Source organism: Caenorhabditis elegans, chromosome IV (genome assembly GCF_000002985.6).
Source record: "Caenorhabditis elegans chromosome IV".
NCBI classification, from domain to species: Eukaryota; Metazoa; Nematoda; class Chromadorea; order Rhabditida; family Rhabditidae; genus Caenorhabditis; species Caenorhabditis elegans.
Window position 1 is genome coordinate 4,035,823 of NC_003282.8, and position 13,707 is coordinate 4,049,529.

Below are 13,707 nucleotides of genomic sequence, written 5' to 3' on the forward strand. Positions count from 1 at the left end.
TCCACGAATCCAAAAGTTAACATTATCAATTTTTGTTGTTATTAGTAATAAGCAGACTGATGTAACACTTTTGTTTAGAAATCAAGTAGTCACAAATGATATTATTACAGAGACGCAGATAACAAGATACGGTAGCTTCTCTGGTTTTCTCTTTCTCACCTGAAGAACTTCAAACGAGTGTAACTCGGAAACTAAACGAGCTACAAAAAAGTTTTTGACTAACAAAGTATAGAGAATTTTGTGTAGATTATTTTGTTAGTCAACAACTTTTTGATATCGCTGTTCTCCGCAAAGATATAATAGTTCAAAGCAACGTGGTGGAAGCTGATAGGTTAGGTGCGCGCACGTTCTGCTTCTCTTACCCTAGTTATCTCTGGGGAGGTGGGAGGTATCAAAAAGTTTTCAACTAGCAAAATATAAAAACATTTCCGTAGATTATTTTGTTAGTTGACAACTTTTCAATATCGCTGTTCTCCGCTGAGATACAGGGATTTAAAGCAACGGGAGAAATGCTGACAGCTCAGGTACGGTCTGCGTCTCTTACCCTAGTTATCTCTGAGGAGGTTGGAGGTATCAAAAATTTGTTAACAAGCAAACTATAAAAAATTTCCGTAGACTATTTTGTTAGTTGACAACTTTTTGCTATCATTTTTCTCCGCCGAGATACAGCTGCTGAATGAGAAGTTCGCATGTTGCCCTGTTGCAGTTGTTATATCGGTATAGGTGAGGGCTGTCAGTTAAGTTATTAACTGACAAAAGATTTCAAATTTCTAGTAAAAATATTAATTTTTCTATTGTTATTTCTCTATAACAACTACAAAAAAACATATCTCACCACGTAATTTCCTGCCAGAACGTCGCCAATTTCCTATTTCCAATACAGCGCCTACTTGTTTCTTCTCAGAAAGAATTCAGCCCCTCAAATTATATATCTGAAATTTTAGTTTATTATTTCTTTTTTCAGAAAGAAAAACGAAATAAAAAACTAGAAATTTCGAGAAAATTACATGTTTTCGCATTACTAAAGAGCACACCAAGAGACGCAGGTGGAATTGCTCCGGGAGAAAAAGCAAAACAGACAAAAAATGCGAAAGTGTGAAAAATAACGCGGGGGGAAATTAGCAACTTTTAGGAATTTCAGGGGATTCTGGATGTGGGAAAAGAGAAAATAAGAAAATAGTCTAGGAAATAATGGAGGACGAGACGCAGACAACGAGAATTGGTTTCTAGGAATATACGGTACTCTAACCGCGGAGAGGAGAGTTATCACGTGGTGTCAGAGTGCCCCATATTGGTTTGATTTATGTAGATCTGAATCGCGGGAATTTAGACGCAGCTTTCTAAACTGATTTCGCATGGTTAAGTACGTGCTGACGTCACTTTTTTCGAGGAAGAAATTACCGCATTTTTTGTAGATCAAACCGTAATGGGGCGGCCTGATACCACGTGAGTTGTCAATAAGGTTTTATTGACAAATTTAGAAAATTTTGTGTGGATTATTTTGCTAGTTAACATAATTTTGATAACGTTATTTTCGGCGGAGATAAATAACGTTTTTAGAGATGTCAGCTGGTTCCGTCTTTAACGCATTATATCTCCGCCAAAAAAGTGTCCACCGAATAATTGTCAATTGCGGAGATGTATTATAGAAATTTTTTTGCTCTTCATTTTGCTAATTAACAATTTTTTTGATAACTTTATTCTTCCAGGAGATACCTGAGTTTCTAAAAAAAAAATTAAAATCAATGTATATTTGGCTCAATAGCATTTCCGATGGCAACGCAAAGCTTGAATTCGCTACTAGATGTACAGCCACCACAGTTCACCGTCCTTATCGTAGTTTTGCACGGAAAACTGATCAGCTGCACACACAGTGTTTTCAAGTGACATCTTCAATAGAAGGCAGTGGATCAAAACATCCTGTTCTACAAAAGTGGGCCTTCAAAGTACGCATTTTTCTCGTTGTTAGATTACATGCATGGTGCAAAAACAATCCTTCTTCCTTCGACAGCCCCCATTTCAATAATCCCGATGCTCCCAACCGTGAAATAACTCTTCGATAGAATTTAGCGTTGTTTCCACCTGAATGATAAATTTTTTAAAACATTTATTGCAAATTGGAATAGTTGTCTTCAGTTTTTTCAAGTTGAAAAAGCTAACACGATTCATTGTTATCTCTGATTGTTACTCGCTGGATTTGCTGAATGTGATTAATCGACACGAAATCTTGAGAACTTCTGAAGGATTGATGCCTCATATTGTTCCTCGTGAACTCTTCCATGACATCGGAACTCTACCCCAACGAATTAATCGAAGCTCATATTGAAGGTGTTGAAGTTTTCGATTTTCTCATTTTGATTGACGCTTTGCTCCAACAAGACCGTGGAATTGACACAGACCGTAACTTCATCACTGAGAATGTCGATTTGGTCGCGAATCTATTCAAAGCAATCAATTTACTAGCAGAAGGAAACGATCCTGCAATTTTTGAATATGAAGATGGAGAAGATGATAATTTTGAAGATGAGTGCACCAGATGCGATGAATTCCCGAACAATATTGATTTCTGGATCAACGATACGACCATTTCTCTTCGTGCTGAGAAGAACAAAGTGGAAAACAATCTTATCGTATTCATAGAGTTTAACAAAGGCGAAAAATCTTTACTCGAACTGTTTATCAACTATTTCTAAGTTATTCGAATAAACTTTCTCTTATGTGAAATTAATATTTTTCTAAATTTCAGAACATTTTTTGTAATATATTTACTTGATTTCTTCAGCATGACTCACAGGCACGACATATTTACGATGGCCCTTTTATTTTGGAGAAAGTTGGATTTTCATTTTTTCGCAATTTTCCGATTTTCTATTGCGGGTTTTCTGAAATCGATAGGTTTTTTTTTGGATATTTGAAACAAATTCTTGAGTTTTTTTCAATTTTCGCGATCGTCAACGATCGAAAATTAATTTTTCTGTGATAATAGTGCTATTTTGCCTTTTTTTTTTATCCTACAATTTTTCGTTGTTTCAGTCTTATTTTGAGTCGATAACCGGAAGAAACAACAAAAATGAGCAAAATTGAGCATAAATCGGAGTACGGTATTATCGATAAAATACGATCGCACAATTTTCTCATAATTTATTATTGATCTACCTTGTTGACTAGGCTCCTCCCCTTCCTTTGACAAGACAGCCACAACAAAATAACAACGGCAACAAGATTGGGGGTGGAGTCAAGTTCAACAGGTAGATCAAAAATAAAATATGAGAAATTTGTGCGATCGTATTTTTTCGATAATAGTCTTTAAAGGCGCACGGGTTTATTTCGATGGGTCCCGGCGCGACGCTGACAGCCGAGTGTCGCGCCTAGCTGAAAAAATTTTGCTAAACTAACCATAAATCGAAAAACTTTTAGTTTTGACGTCACTGCATAAAAATGAACCGAACCGGATCTATGAGGGATCTGATTACTAAAGTCTGAAGAAAAAGAGGAGCAAATTTCAAACAAAGCTAAAAATTCTGGAAAGGGGACTTCTAATGATACGGCATGCCTTAGCCCTCCAGGCCTAATTATAAGAGGCACGTCTTCCCTCATTAATTGAAATGTAAGAGTTTGCCAAACTAGGCCATTCTGACTCGGCCAAGGTCGGGGTAGATTTACGGCGCGTTGCGGCTCGGTTTTAGTTGCAGAACTGAATATATTTGTGTGTGTGGAGTACACGACTTTCCCACGCGTTGTTCGGAAGACGATTGTCAATAGAGCGCGAAAAATGCAATGAGGAAGGCCAGAACCCCGTGCGTCATTGTTTTGCACTAAAACTTTACTTTATGTTTTCTCATTATCACCCTCTTTGCCGCTATTTTTGCACATAGAAATTAACGGAATCTCGACCGATGAAGAGTTTTGTTGTTGTCCTCGGAGCTGCCTGATTAGACAAACAAATGCGGTGCAAGATAGAAAAATTGAAATAGGGAAAAGTACGGGGATTTTCTGCAAAAATGGCGCATCAAATATAAATTTTTAAACCAGAACCGCGATGCTCCAAATATCGATATTTTGAATCAAAACCGCGACGCGACCGCAATACATCGAATATAGATTTTTAAACCACGTGGTGTCAGGCTGTCCCATCGCGGCTTGATCTACAAAAAATGCGGGAATTTTTTCGACAGAAAAGTGTGACGTCAGCACATTCCCAATCATGCAAAATCAGTTTAGACGGCTGCGTCTAAATTCTCGCAATTTTCGAAGATAAAACCAACATGGGACATTCTGACACCACGCGTTAAACCTAAACCGCGTCACGACCGCAACTTATAAAACATCGACTTTTTCGGGAAACCCCTTCTTGTGAAATTTTTTGAAGGAATGCGTGAATTCCTATCAACTTGAAAAAATAAATCTCACGGAAATCTTCCTTCCACGATTTGTTTTGTTGTAAATTGTTATTTCTCAAAATTTCCAAATTTCTAATTCAACATCATGAACTCAAAAGAACGCCCCAATTCATCGACGAAAAATCCGCAGAAAAAACGTCTGGAGCAGCTGAAGCATCGGAAGGAGCTCGCCGCGGCGGCCGCCGAGAAACAGCTAAAACAGGAGAAGCTGTAAGAAATTTTGACTGGAATTTTCTAATTTTCAGGCAAAAAAAGTTATGCTGAAATAAGTTTACAGAGCCAACAGCAAAAGTAAGAAGACGCAATCACGGGAGCCCATCGCCAAGAAGGACGAGGATGAGACCAGCGTACACATGTACAGCATGGAAACTGTCGATTATGAGTGAGTGCGGCGGCGGGAATTCAAATTTTTGATTCGAAAAAAACCCAAGCCGCGACGCGACCGCAACGCTCCTTAAAATTGATAATTATTTTAGGTATTCGGTGGAAGAGGATCACGAGGACGATGAGTACAAGTCGACGAAAAATGAAACGATCAAAAAGTTCTTGATCGATCGGAAGCAGTTGGAGAAGGCGTTGCGGTGAGATCCATGATCAAGTTTTAAGCGAAATTATCGATTTTTTCCAGATTAGCCGCTGAAAACGAGAAAAAGCTGAAATCGATGCTCGACGAGTCGGGAAAATGGTTCGATCGTTACGAGAAAATGATCGATGATCTTGATGAGCAACTGACCACGTATAATACCAATCGCAAAATCGTTCTGGATAATATTATCAACGGTGTAAGTTATTGGGGTGGCGGTGCGGTCGTGCCGCGGTTTTGGTCTGAAAATCGATATTTGATCCGTTGCGGTCGCGCCACTGCTTCAGTTCAAAAAATCTATGCTTAACGCGTTGCGGTTGCTGGGCGGTTTTCGCTAGAAATATCGATTTTCCATGCGCCGCGGTCGCGTTGCGGTACACGTTCAAAAATCAATAATTGATGCGCTGCGGTCGCGTCGCGGTTTCGGCCCCGCCGCCGTCCCCTCTGAAAAGATCAATAATTCCAGATACAACCGATGTATGAACGCTGGCAAGCGGCTCGAAAAGAGATGGCCGCCGTGAAATTCACGACGCATCGTGTAATTCCATCGCCGACCATTTTCGGCAATCTGGCTCACTACGGAATATCGATTTTACGCCAAATACTGTTCTATATGGCATATTGTCGGGATTTGGTGTCGGCCGGCGATCAGCAGAGAAGTGGCTCACCGAAATCGGATTCGACACGTACTTTGAACTCGTTGAACCTCTCGGCCGAAAATAAATGATTGATTTATTGATTTTTTTTATTTTCTGGGAAACTTGCATGAAAATCAAGAATTTTCACATAAAACGCTGAAAAACGCTGCCATCGGGTACGGTATCTCCATTTCTGTGCAAACACCGACTACAGTAACCCAAGGCGTAGAATTTGACGACAAGTTGCAGAAAAACCTCGAAAATAAGGGCAAACGTGGAATTTTCAAAGATAAGCATATAATTTGTGCTGAAATTTTTGAAATATTGTTCATTTTCACGATTTTTGTGCAATTTATGGTCGATTCTAGTGTATTGGGCTAGAGACCCGAAGAACTCGGTGGATGTCCAATTGGGGGGATTACCAACTCGACAGAACCGTGGCTTGCAATACGCCCATTTCTGCAACTGCCGCACGGTTTTAAAACTGTATTTTTCTCAATAGAGCGAGAATTAACAAGAAAAAATAATTTTAAAACCGTGCGGCAGTTGCAGAAATGGGCGTATTGCAAGCCACGGTTCTGTGGGCGGGGCCAATCCCCCGAGTTGGTAATCCCCCCAGTTGGACATCCCCCGAGTTCTTCGGGTCTTGGGCTACTGTGATCGGTGTTTGCACAGAATTCGAGCTACAGTACCACAGAAATAGCAAGATTCAAATTTTCCGTAATTGTTTATCGAACATTTTGCTGCTAATCACAACTTTAATCAAGAAATAAAGTGACAAACACGACTAAATTTTCATTTTCCTCACCTTTTTGTGCATTTCCCAACATTTTCGTAACTTTTTTACACTTTCATGGTTAATACATATTGCTTCAATAAGTTTCTTTCTTCAATTTGACTAGTTGAAAAAATCTCCACGAAATTTGCTACTTTTAAGCCTAAAAATAGGCAGATATCTCAAAATTGTAGATATTCAATTTCAAACTCGCGCTCTTTTCTCGTGGCCGCGGCCTAGAAATCCCGCTCTCTCACTGTTCTCTTCCAGATTTTTTAATTTGAAAAATAATTTATTTCGCCGCGTTTTCCTTCATTTTTCATCGATTTTCCGTCTAATTTTCTGCATTTTTTCAGCAGAATGGACCCATTGGAAGCTCTCCAAAAGCATGTGCAGAGGCCAGAAGAGTTTCCGCTGCGAGAAGTCACCGTGGTAAGTGTTTTAACGATTTTTGTCGATTTTCCAATCATTTTTCTCATTTTCAGAGCGGAATCTCGTATGTGGCGTTCGGCGACTACGCTTATAAGAAAGACACGGAGACTAGCCTCCAAATCTACGGAAAAAGCGATGAATTCTACTCTTTGGAGTCACTGGTCGTATTTCTCAAGTACTCACACGAAAATCACGGAGTTTATGTGAAAGAAGCGGCCGCCGCCGGTGTTCGAGCCGTTACACGTATTGATAGGTAGAAAATATCGATTTTTAGCCGAAAACACGTGTAATTTTTCAGAAAAAATGTGACAGAGTACCTCCAGGGTGACCGCACAGACTTTCCGGCGCTGATGAACCAAGTAAATCCGCTTTCGCTTCGCCAATTGCTCCATTCCTCGGAGCCAGAAGCAAAAAAGCCACGTTTAGACGGTGAAGCCGCCGGCGAGCCAATGGACACGAGCACTTCGGGTTATTTTAAACAAAAATCTGAAAAAAAAACTAATTTCGAGCTAAAAACCTTAAAAATTATCGTTTTTAAGCTAAAAATAAGGATTTTTAGACAAGATATGACTTGAAAATCGATTTTTAAAAGGTTTTAGCTGAAAATAACGATTTTTAAAGCTAAAAACCGACGAATTCTACGCTAAAATCCAAATTTTAGGCTAAATGCTTAATAAAAACCTACTTTCACGCTAAAAGCCCCATTTAAACCCCCAAAAATCCAATTGTGGACTAAAAAACTACAAAATAGTTAATTTAAGCCAAAAAACTGGAAAAAACGTAGTTTAAGCTGAAAATCTGAAGAAAACACCAATTTTGAGCTAAAAACCGAAAGAAAAAACTGTTTTTAAGTTAAAAATTATTGTTTTTAGCTCAAAAACAATTTTAGGTGAACATTTGAATAAAAATCCGATTTTAAGCTTAAAAAAGTATAAAATAGCTCATTTTAAGCCAAAAAGCCTGTAACTACCTTAAAAATAACCGTTTCTAAGCTAAAAATCATGATTTTTAGCAGAAATTTGCTCAAAAATCCCGATTTTTCTCAAAATTAACTCCATTTTTTTCCCAGATGAGCCCCAGGAATCCGCGGTATCCGCTGCAAAGAAAGAAGTCGAAATTCGTGCACTAAATGACAATCTGACAAAGGATAGAATTGCTGAAATGAGAAGAAAACGACAAAGTCATCGAGAAAAAGGAATAGTCACCATTGAGTACGGCAAAAAATTAGGAAAATGGGCTAAAAAGGCCAAATTTATGCTGAAAAATGATGCAAAAATGCAGATTTTAGCCTGAAAACCCGAAAATTTCACGAAATTGCGAATTTCTCAGTTTTCGGTTGAAAAATTGGGAAAATTACGTTGAAAACGTAGTTTTTACCCGAGAAAACCGAAAAACAACAGTAAAAAGCCAATTTTCGATTTAAAACAATTTTAACTGGGAAAAAATATGAAATTCAATTTTTTTTTTTCAAAATTCCCTACTAAAATTCGGATTTTCATATAAAAAACTACGCAAATCACCTAAAAAAACCGAAATTCTACCAGAAAAAAGTGATTTTCAACTCAAAAAATCTTAAATTTATCCCATTTTCATAGAACAGAGCCAATTTTCTCCAAAAACCCGATTTTTGTGCAATTTGTCGTGAATTCCGGTGTTTTGGGTTACTGTAGTCGGTGTTTGCACAGAAATGGGGCTACAGTACTCAAAATAGACATTTTTCTGGGTATTTTCGTTAAAATTTCTGAAAAAATTGTGAAAATTCATTGCAAAAAACGGAAAATCTCGATTTTCTAGGTCAAAATTTTCTTAAAAACTTGTTTAACTCGAAAATTCTTAGAAAACTCCGAATTTCTCATTTTTTGGTTCAAAAAACTACGAAAAGTCGATTTTTAGTTTGAAAATCTCGTAATTTTCTAAATTTTCACCGAAAAGTTTCCAAAAATCGGCCAATTTTTCTTTTAAAAAAAGCCTGAAAAATATAGAATTTTTATGCAAAAAAAATCCGAAAACCCCGATTTTCTAGGACAACATTTCCTCAAAAACCTGATTTTCTGATCAAGAAATTTCAATTTTTCAGTGAATCCCTATCCACACTGACGTCAGCCTCACTTCCGAAGACTCGAATCCACAAAACCCGTGAAAATGTCATGTTGGGAGCTCGAGATTTGTCAAATGTGCTCGATATTATCACTTCAGCCCAACGGCAATGGGATTTAAACGAGAAAAAGGAAAAAGTGGCGGCTGTTCATGCTACGAATCTCTCGAAAGATCAGTCTGGAGCCGCTGGTGGACAACAGCAACGTTCCGGTTATTCTAGATATGCTCAGGAAGCTTTTGCTCATGTAAGGGAGCCCCCTCCCCAAACTATGTGAAAATTTGAGAAAAATTGGTGAAAAATCGATCTTTCTGCTATTTTTCACGCAAAAATTCGGAAAATTTGATCCAAAAATTATGAAATTCGTGAAAACCGGCAATTTTTTCCTAAAAATTCAACATTTTCACCAAAAACCCGCTAAAAATGACGAATTCGGATACTGTAGCCCCGTTTCTGTGCAAACAACAACTACAGTAACCCAAAACACTGGAATTCACGACAAATTGCACAAAACTCAAAAACTGACGTAAAAATGCGATTTTTCACGCAAAAATTCGAAAATTTTGATCCAAATAAATGAAAAATTGAGAAAAGATTCGAATTTCAGTGAAATTATGTCCAAAAATCTACTAAAATTCAATTTTTTCAGGAAAAAACCAAGGAAATTCAAACGGAAGGCTCTTTTATTGGAAGTAATTTCAGCAGTATCAAGCAGGGACATCATGCGGTACAAAGTTCGTAAAATCCGAGAAATTGCAATTTTAAATTCAAAAAAATCAGAAATTTTATAAAATTTGACCCTAAATTCGAAAAACACCGAAAAATTCCCACATTTCGAAACAAAATTGGAAAACTTCATAAATTGACTTAAAATCCGGGTTTTTGTAATATTCTCACCAATTTTGACTGAAAAAACTCGTAAAAAATGCTTTTTTTTTTCATTAAAGTTGATCTGGAAAGCTGAAAATTCGGAAAATTTATGAAATTTTCACTAAAAACCTGTGAAAAACCAATTTGTGCCGGAAAATGTGATTTTTAACACAAAAATTCAGAAATTTTGCTTCAAAATGGAGAATTTCATGAAAAATGACGATTTTGGGTACTGTAGCTCTATCTCTGTGCAAACACCGACTACAGTAACCCAAAACGTCGGATTTGACGACAAATTGCACAGAATTCATAAAATTTGACCTAAAATCTGGGTTTTTTTTCTGAAATTTCTACTAAAAAATGTAAAAAACGCCAATTTTTCACAAAATTTTCAATTTTCCAGAAGCACCCGACGCTCCCCCAGGCCGTCCTCCACTCGCCAAGCCCATCCAGCTTCTGACGTCATCAACTGCCACGTCATCAGGCTCATCAGCAGCTCAAAATGGCTCAAAACGGACGTCTCGCTCCCCGATCATCATCGTTCCGTCGGCAATGAATACGATGATAAATTTGTACAATGTTCGAGATATTCTGCAGAATTTCAGCTATGTTCCTGTTGATCAGCGACGAAAAGAGACGAATAAGAAGCCTGTCGATTTGGCTATTCAACGGCAGAAAAATGGTGTTACTTGTGCGTTTTTTTGGCTGGAAATGCGATTTTTCACGCGAAAATTTGGAAATTTTGACCCAAAAAATGAGAAAAACTAAGATTTGTGCTTGAAAATCTGAATTTATTGGAAAAATTTGAAATTCTTGAGCCAAAAATGCTGAAAATTAAACATTTCGACGAAAAAAACCCCGAAAAATGACGGTTTTGAGTACTGTAGCCCCATTTCTGTGCAATCACCGACTACAGTAACCCAACACATCTGAATTTACGACAAAATTCTGAAAATGGTCAAATCCTTCTCGAAAACTTGCGTTTTGCCTGAAATTTACGATTGTTTACGCGAAAATTCGAATATTTTAACCCAAAAATAATGAAAATCGTAAAATCCACCGGTTTTTGCGCAAAAATGGAAAATGTTGACTTAAAAACTTGAAAAATGAGACGATTTTGGGTACTGTAGCCCCATATCTGTGCGACCACAGACTACAGTAACCCAAAACACCGAAATTTACGACAAATTACACAAAACTTGAAAATAGACTTGAAAATTCGATTTTTCTCGAAAAAGTCCTTTTTAAAGTGATTTAAAATAATTTTAAGCTAAAAAATTGGAAAAATACGCAATTTTTCAAAATTTGTTTGGAAATTTGAGCAAAAAGCGTAAAACCCTGAAATTTCGAGAAAAAAACTGAAATCTTCACCTAACCTTTCGAAAATACTCAATTTTAACCAAACATTTCGAAAAAACTAGACGTTTCAGGCAATATTCGCTGCAAAAATGGTATTTTTTGGGATTTTTAACCGATTTTAAGCTAAAAATTCGAAAAAAAAACAAAAACTCCATTTTAACCTAAAATTTGAAATTGATTCAGACAATATCCGCGTAATCGACAATGCCGAGAAGCTTGCCAATGATGATTGGGATCGTGTGATCGCCGTCTTCGTAATGGGTGTCGCGTGGCAATTCAAAGGCTGGAAATGGAATGGAAATCCGACGGACATCTTCACCCACATTCCTGCATTCCATTTCCACGTCGACCAGGATAAGCCGGTGGCTCAAGTGATGCAGTGGAATGTACACAAGATTCCAGTCTCGGCGACGAAACGGCACATGGATAAGGCTCGATTCAGTCAAGTTTGGGAGACAATCGAGAATTTTGTACGCAAGAACAAGCCACATCTCACCGCCCGTCTTGGACTCTGAAAATTCTCGGAAATTTTCTTTTTTTCTTCATTTTTTGCAAATTTATTTATTCATCACTTTTGATTTTATTAAAAATGCCATTTTTCTTCAAACAATTTTTAATCGAAAATTCAAATTTTTAGCGAAAAAATCATTTTCCACGTGGCGAAATCGTCATTTTTGGAGTGGAGAAAATTCGATTTTCAAGCGGAAAATTGCCCAATTTTCGTCAGTTTTCGTCAGCCAGGCGGCGCGGTCGCGTCGCGGCAACAAATTTTTTAATTCGTGAATTTTCAAGGTAATATTTTGGAGAAAAATTCAAATTTTCCAGTTAAACATTGTTTCGTTTTTTGGCCAAAATTGCCTTCTAGGATTTTCGAAATATTGCTCCATTGGCCACGCGGAGCGGTCGCTTCGCGGCTTTTTTTTTTTTCATGATTACTGGCTCAAAACTAGACACTTTGAATTCCCAAGTTAAATTCATTTGTCAAAATTCTTCAAAAGAGTTCGGGGAGTAGTGCGATTCAGAAAGCAGAAAGTGAGAAAAAAATTAGAGGTATAGCACAAGTATTAGAAATATACCAAAAAATTAGGTGAAAATTAGCGGGAGAGAGGGAGAGATCATGAGTAATTTAACGGAAATTGAGGGGAAATTTAGTCCATATTCTCGTCGTCGTCAATCTTTGGAGCCAAGTAGAAGCGAAGATATCCATTCTCCTCGATCGGATACTCGACAACGACCGGAACATCGTTGCACAGAGAGAGACGAACTCTGTCGGAAAGTGCCGTCGCCTTGGTGAACTGATTCATGTACTTGATCGAGAAGTTCACATTAACCGGATCCTTGACCTCCAGTGTTACAGCCTCAGTCTCATCGTCAGTGTTGGAAGATGGGGAGTAGGTGACGACAGAAGATCCGATGTCTCCCTTTCCGGTGAACACGATGCCAGCCTTGGTGGCGGTGATGTTCAACGAGTCGGAGAACGTCGACAGATCCTTGCAAGTCTTCTGGAACTCGCCGGCAGGCATCTCACAAACGACGGCGTAGTCTTGATCCGGGATCCCGAGATGTTCGCTGTCAATGTCCATCATTTTGACTGTCACGTCTTGGGTCTTGTCACGCTTTGGATCGGCGAATGTGAAGATGATCGAGTCGCCTTCGTTTTCCTCATACTGCAATGAAAATTGGTAATTTTTGGGCTTAAAATTGGAATTTTTCGGGGAAAAATCGATAAAAAATTTGAATTTTCAATGATTTTTCAGGCGGAAATGTTGTTTTCTAATGATTTTTAAGGCATAAAATGGAAAACTCGGACTATTTTGGCATAAAAATCGATAACAATTTGAGTTTCCAGTGATTTTTCGGGTGAAAAATGCTGATTTCCGCCAAAAATGTGAATTTCTAATAATTTTTAGAACGAAAAATGATTAATTCAGACTATTTCGGCCTAAAAGTCTCTAAAAATATTAATTTTCAATGATTTTTAGTGCGAAAAAAAAAACTGATTTTGCCACTTTTGACTACCGAAAAACCACATTTTCGGATTTTTCGGGCGAAAAAGTCCGAATGAAGCGATTTTTCGCATGAAAATCCACAATTCAAGGTGAAAAATGCTGATTTCTTCGATTTAAAGCTTTTACAATCACCTTCAGCATGCAGGTATCGTCGTTGTTGGCGCACTTGAGCGCCTTCGACATATTAGCCAACGAAAGTCCGAGGTTGATGGTCCGATCGCAGCGATATGTGTCGAAAAGGCCGACCTGAACACGGAAAATTAGCTAATTTTCTTCATTTTTCCCAATTTTACCTCCAACTTGAGCGAAACCAACGCGACGTGAGACGAGTCCATAGCCTGAAGGCTCATCGCCGTCTCGGAGCAATCGAATGGAGCATCGGTGACGAGATCCTTGATCGATTCGACGATCTTCTTAAGGAGTCCGGCGTTGGCGAGCTTGGCCTCAAACATTTTGACGGGAGATCTGAATAAAAATTATGAAATACAGCGAAAAATGCGGATTTTCACGGGAAAAAATGGGTTTTCCGCGGATTTTCATTGAAAA

General features: G+C 38.1%; 3 protein-coding genes and 1 pseudogene across 4 annotated transcripts; 3 read left to right on the forward strand and 1 right to left on the reverse strand.

Annotated features, from left to right (window-relative positions):
- The first annotated feature begins 2,248 nt into the window (after positions 1–2,248).
- F35F11.3 lies at positions 2,249–2,693 on the forward strand (annotated as a pseudogene). The gene has a single exon. A coding segment is annotated over exon 1 (445 nt).
- Positions 2,694–4,461: 1,768 nt separating this feature from the next.
- On the forward strand, positions 4,462–5,722 carry F35F11.2 (DUF4200 domain-containing protein). Its single transcript, NM_068063.7, has 5 exons — positions 4,462–4,610; positions 4,678–4,782; positions 4,877–4,981; positions 5,029–5,182; positions 5,450–5,722. The coding sequence occupies exons 1-5, from the start codon at positions 4,486–4,488 to the stop codon at positions 5,708–5,710; spliced, it is 750 nt and encodes a 249-aa protein (NP_500464.3). The 5' UTR covers positions 4,462–4,485; the 3' UTR covers positions 5,711–5,722.
- A 1,030-nt stretch (positions 5,723–6,752) lies between these two features.
- Positions 6,753–11,750, forward strand: cdc-73 (Cell division cycle protein 73). The gene is made up of 8 exons (NM_068064.8): positions 6,753–6,828; positions 6,882–7,081; positions 7,127–7,296; positions 7,898–8,039; positions 8,906–9,170; positions 9,573–9,657; positions 10,197–10,484; positions 11,336–11,750. Exons 1-8 carry the CDS (start codon positions 6,757–6,759, stop codon positions 11,665–11,667), a joined length of 1,554 nt encoding a protein of 517 aa, NP_500465.4. The 5' UTR covers positions 6,753–6,756; the 3' UTR covers positions 11,668–11,750.
- A 364-nt stretch (positions 11,751–12,114) lies between these two features.
- pcn-1 (Proliferating cell nuclear antigen) lies at positions 12,115–13,626 on the reverse strand. The gene is made up of 3 exons (NM_068065.10): positions 13,455–13,626; positions 13,294–13,407; positions 12,115–12,819 (listed from the first exon to the last, which is right to left on the reverse strand). The coding sequence occupies exons 1-3, from the start codon at positions 13,611–13,613 to the stop codon at positions 12,301–12,303; spliced, it is 792 nt and encodes a 263-aa protein (NP_500466.3). The 5' UTR covers positions 13,614–13,626; the 3' UTR covers positions 12,115–12,300.
- Between the last annotated feature and the right edge of the window lie 81 nt (positions 13,627–13,707).

Excerpts from the sequence above, each read along its gene's own strand:
- F35F11.2 (NM_068063.7), top strand. The coding sequence starts at position 4,486 with ATGAACTCAAAAGAACGCCCCAATTCATCGACGAAAAATCCGCAGAAA. Across the intron at positions 4,783-4,876 it reads ATGGAAACTGTCGATTATGA|GTATTCGGTGGAAGAGGATC; the intron begins GTGAGTGCGGCG and ends TAATTATTTTAG. Across the intron at positions 4,982-5,028 it reads CAGTTGGAGAAGGCGTTGCG|ATTAGCCGCTGAAAACGAGA; the intron begins GTGAGATCCATG and ends GATTTTTTCCAG.
- cdc-73 (NM_068064.8), top strand. The coding sequence starts at position 6,757 with ATGGACCCATTGGAAGCTCTCCAAAAGCATGTGCAGAGGCCAGAAGAG. Across the intron at positions 7,297-7,897 it reads AATGGACACGAGCACTTCGG|ATGAGCCCCAGGAATCCGCG; the intron begins GTTATTTTAAAC and ends TTTTTTTCCCAG. Across the intron at positions 8,040-8,905 it reads AAAGGAATAGTCACCATTGA|TGAATCCCTATCCACACTGA; the intron begins GTACGGCAAAAA and ends TCAATTTTTCAG.
- pcn-1 (NM_068065.10), bottom strand. The coding sequence starts at position 13,613 with ATGTTTGAGGCCAAGCTCGCCAACGCCGGACTCCTTAAGAAGATCGTC. Across the intron at positions 13,408-13,454 it reads TGGTTTCGCTCAAGTTGGAG|GTCGGCCTTTTCGACACATA; the intron begins GTAAAATTGGGA and ends TTCCGTGTTCAG. Across the intron at positions 12,820-13,293 it reads ACGATACCTGCATGCTGAAG|TATGAGGAAAACGAAGGCGA; the intron begins GTGATTGTAAAA and ends TTTTCATTGCAG.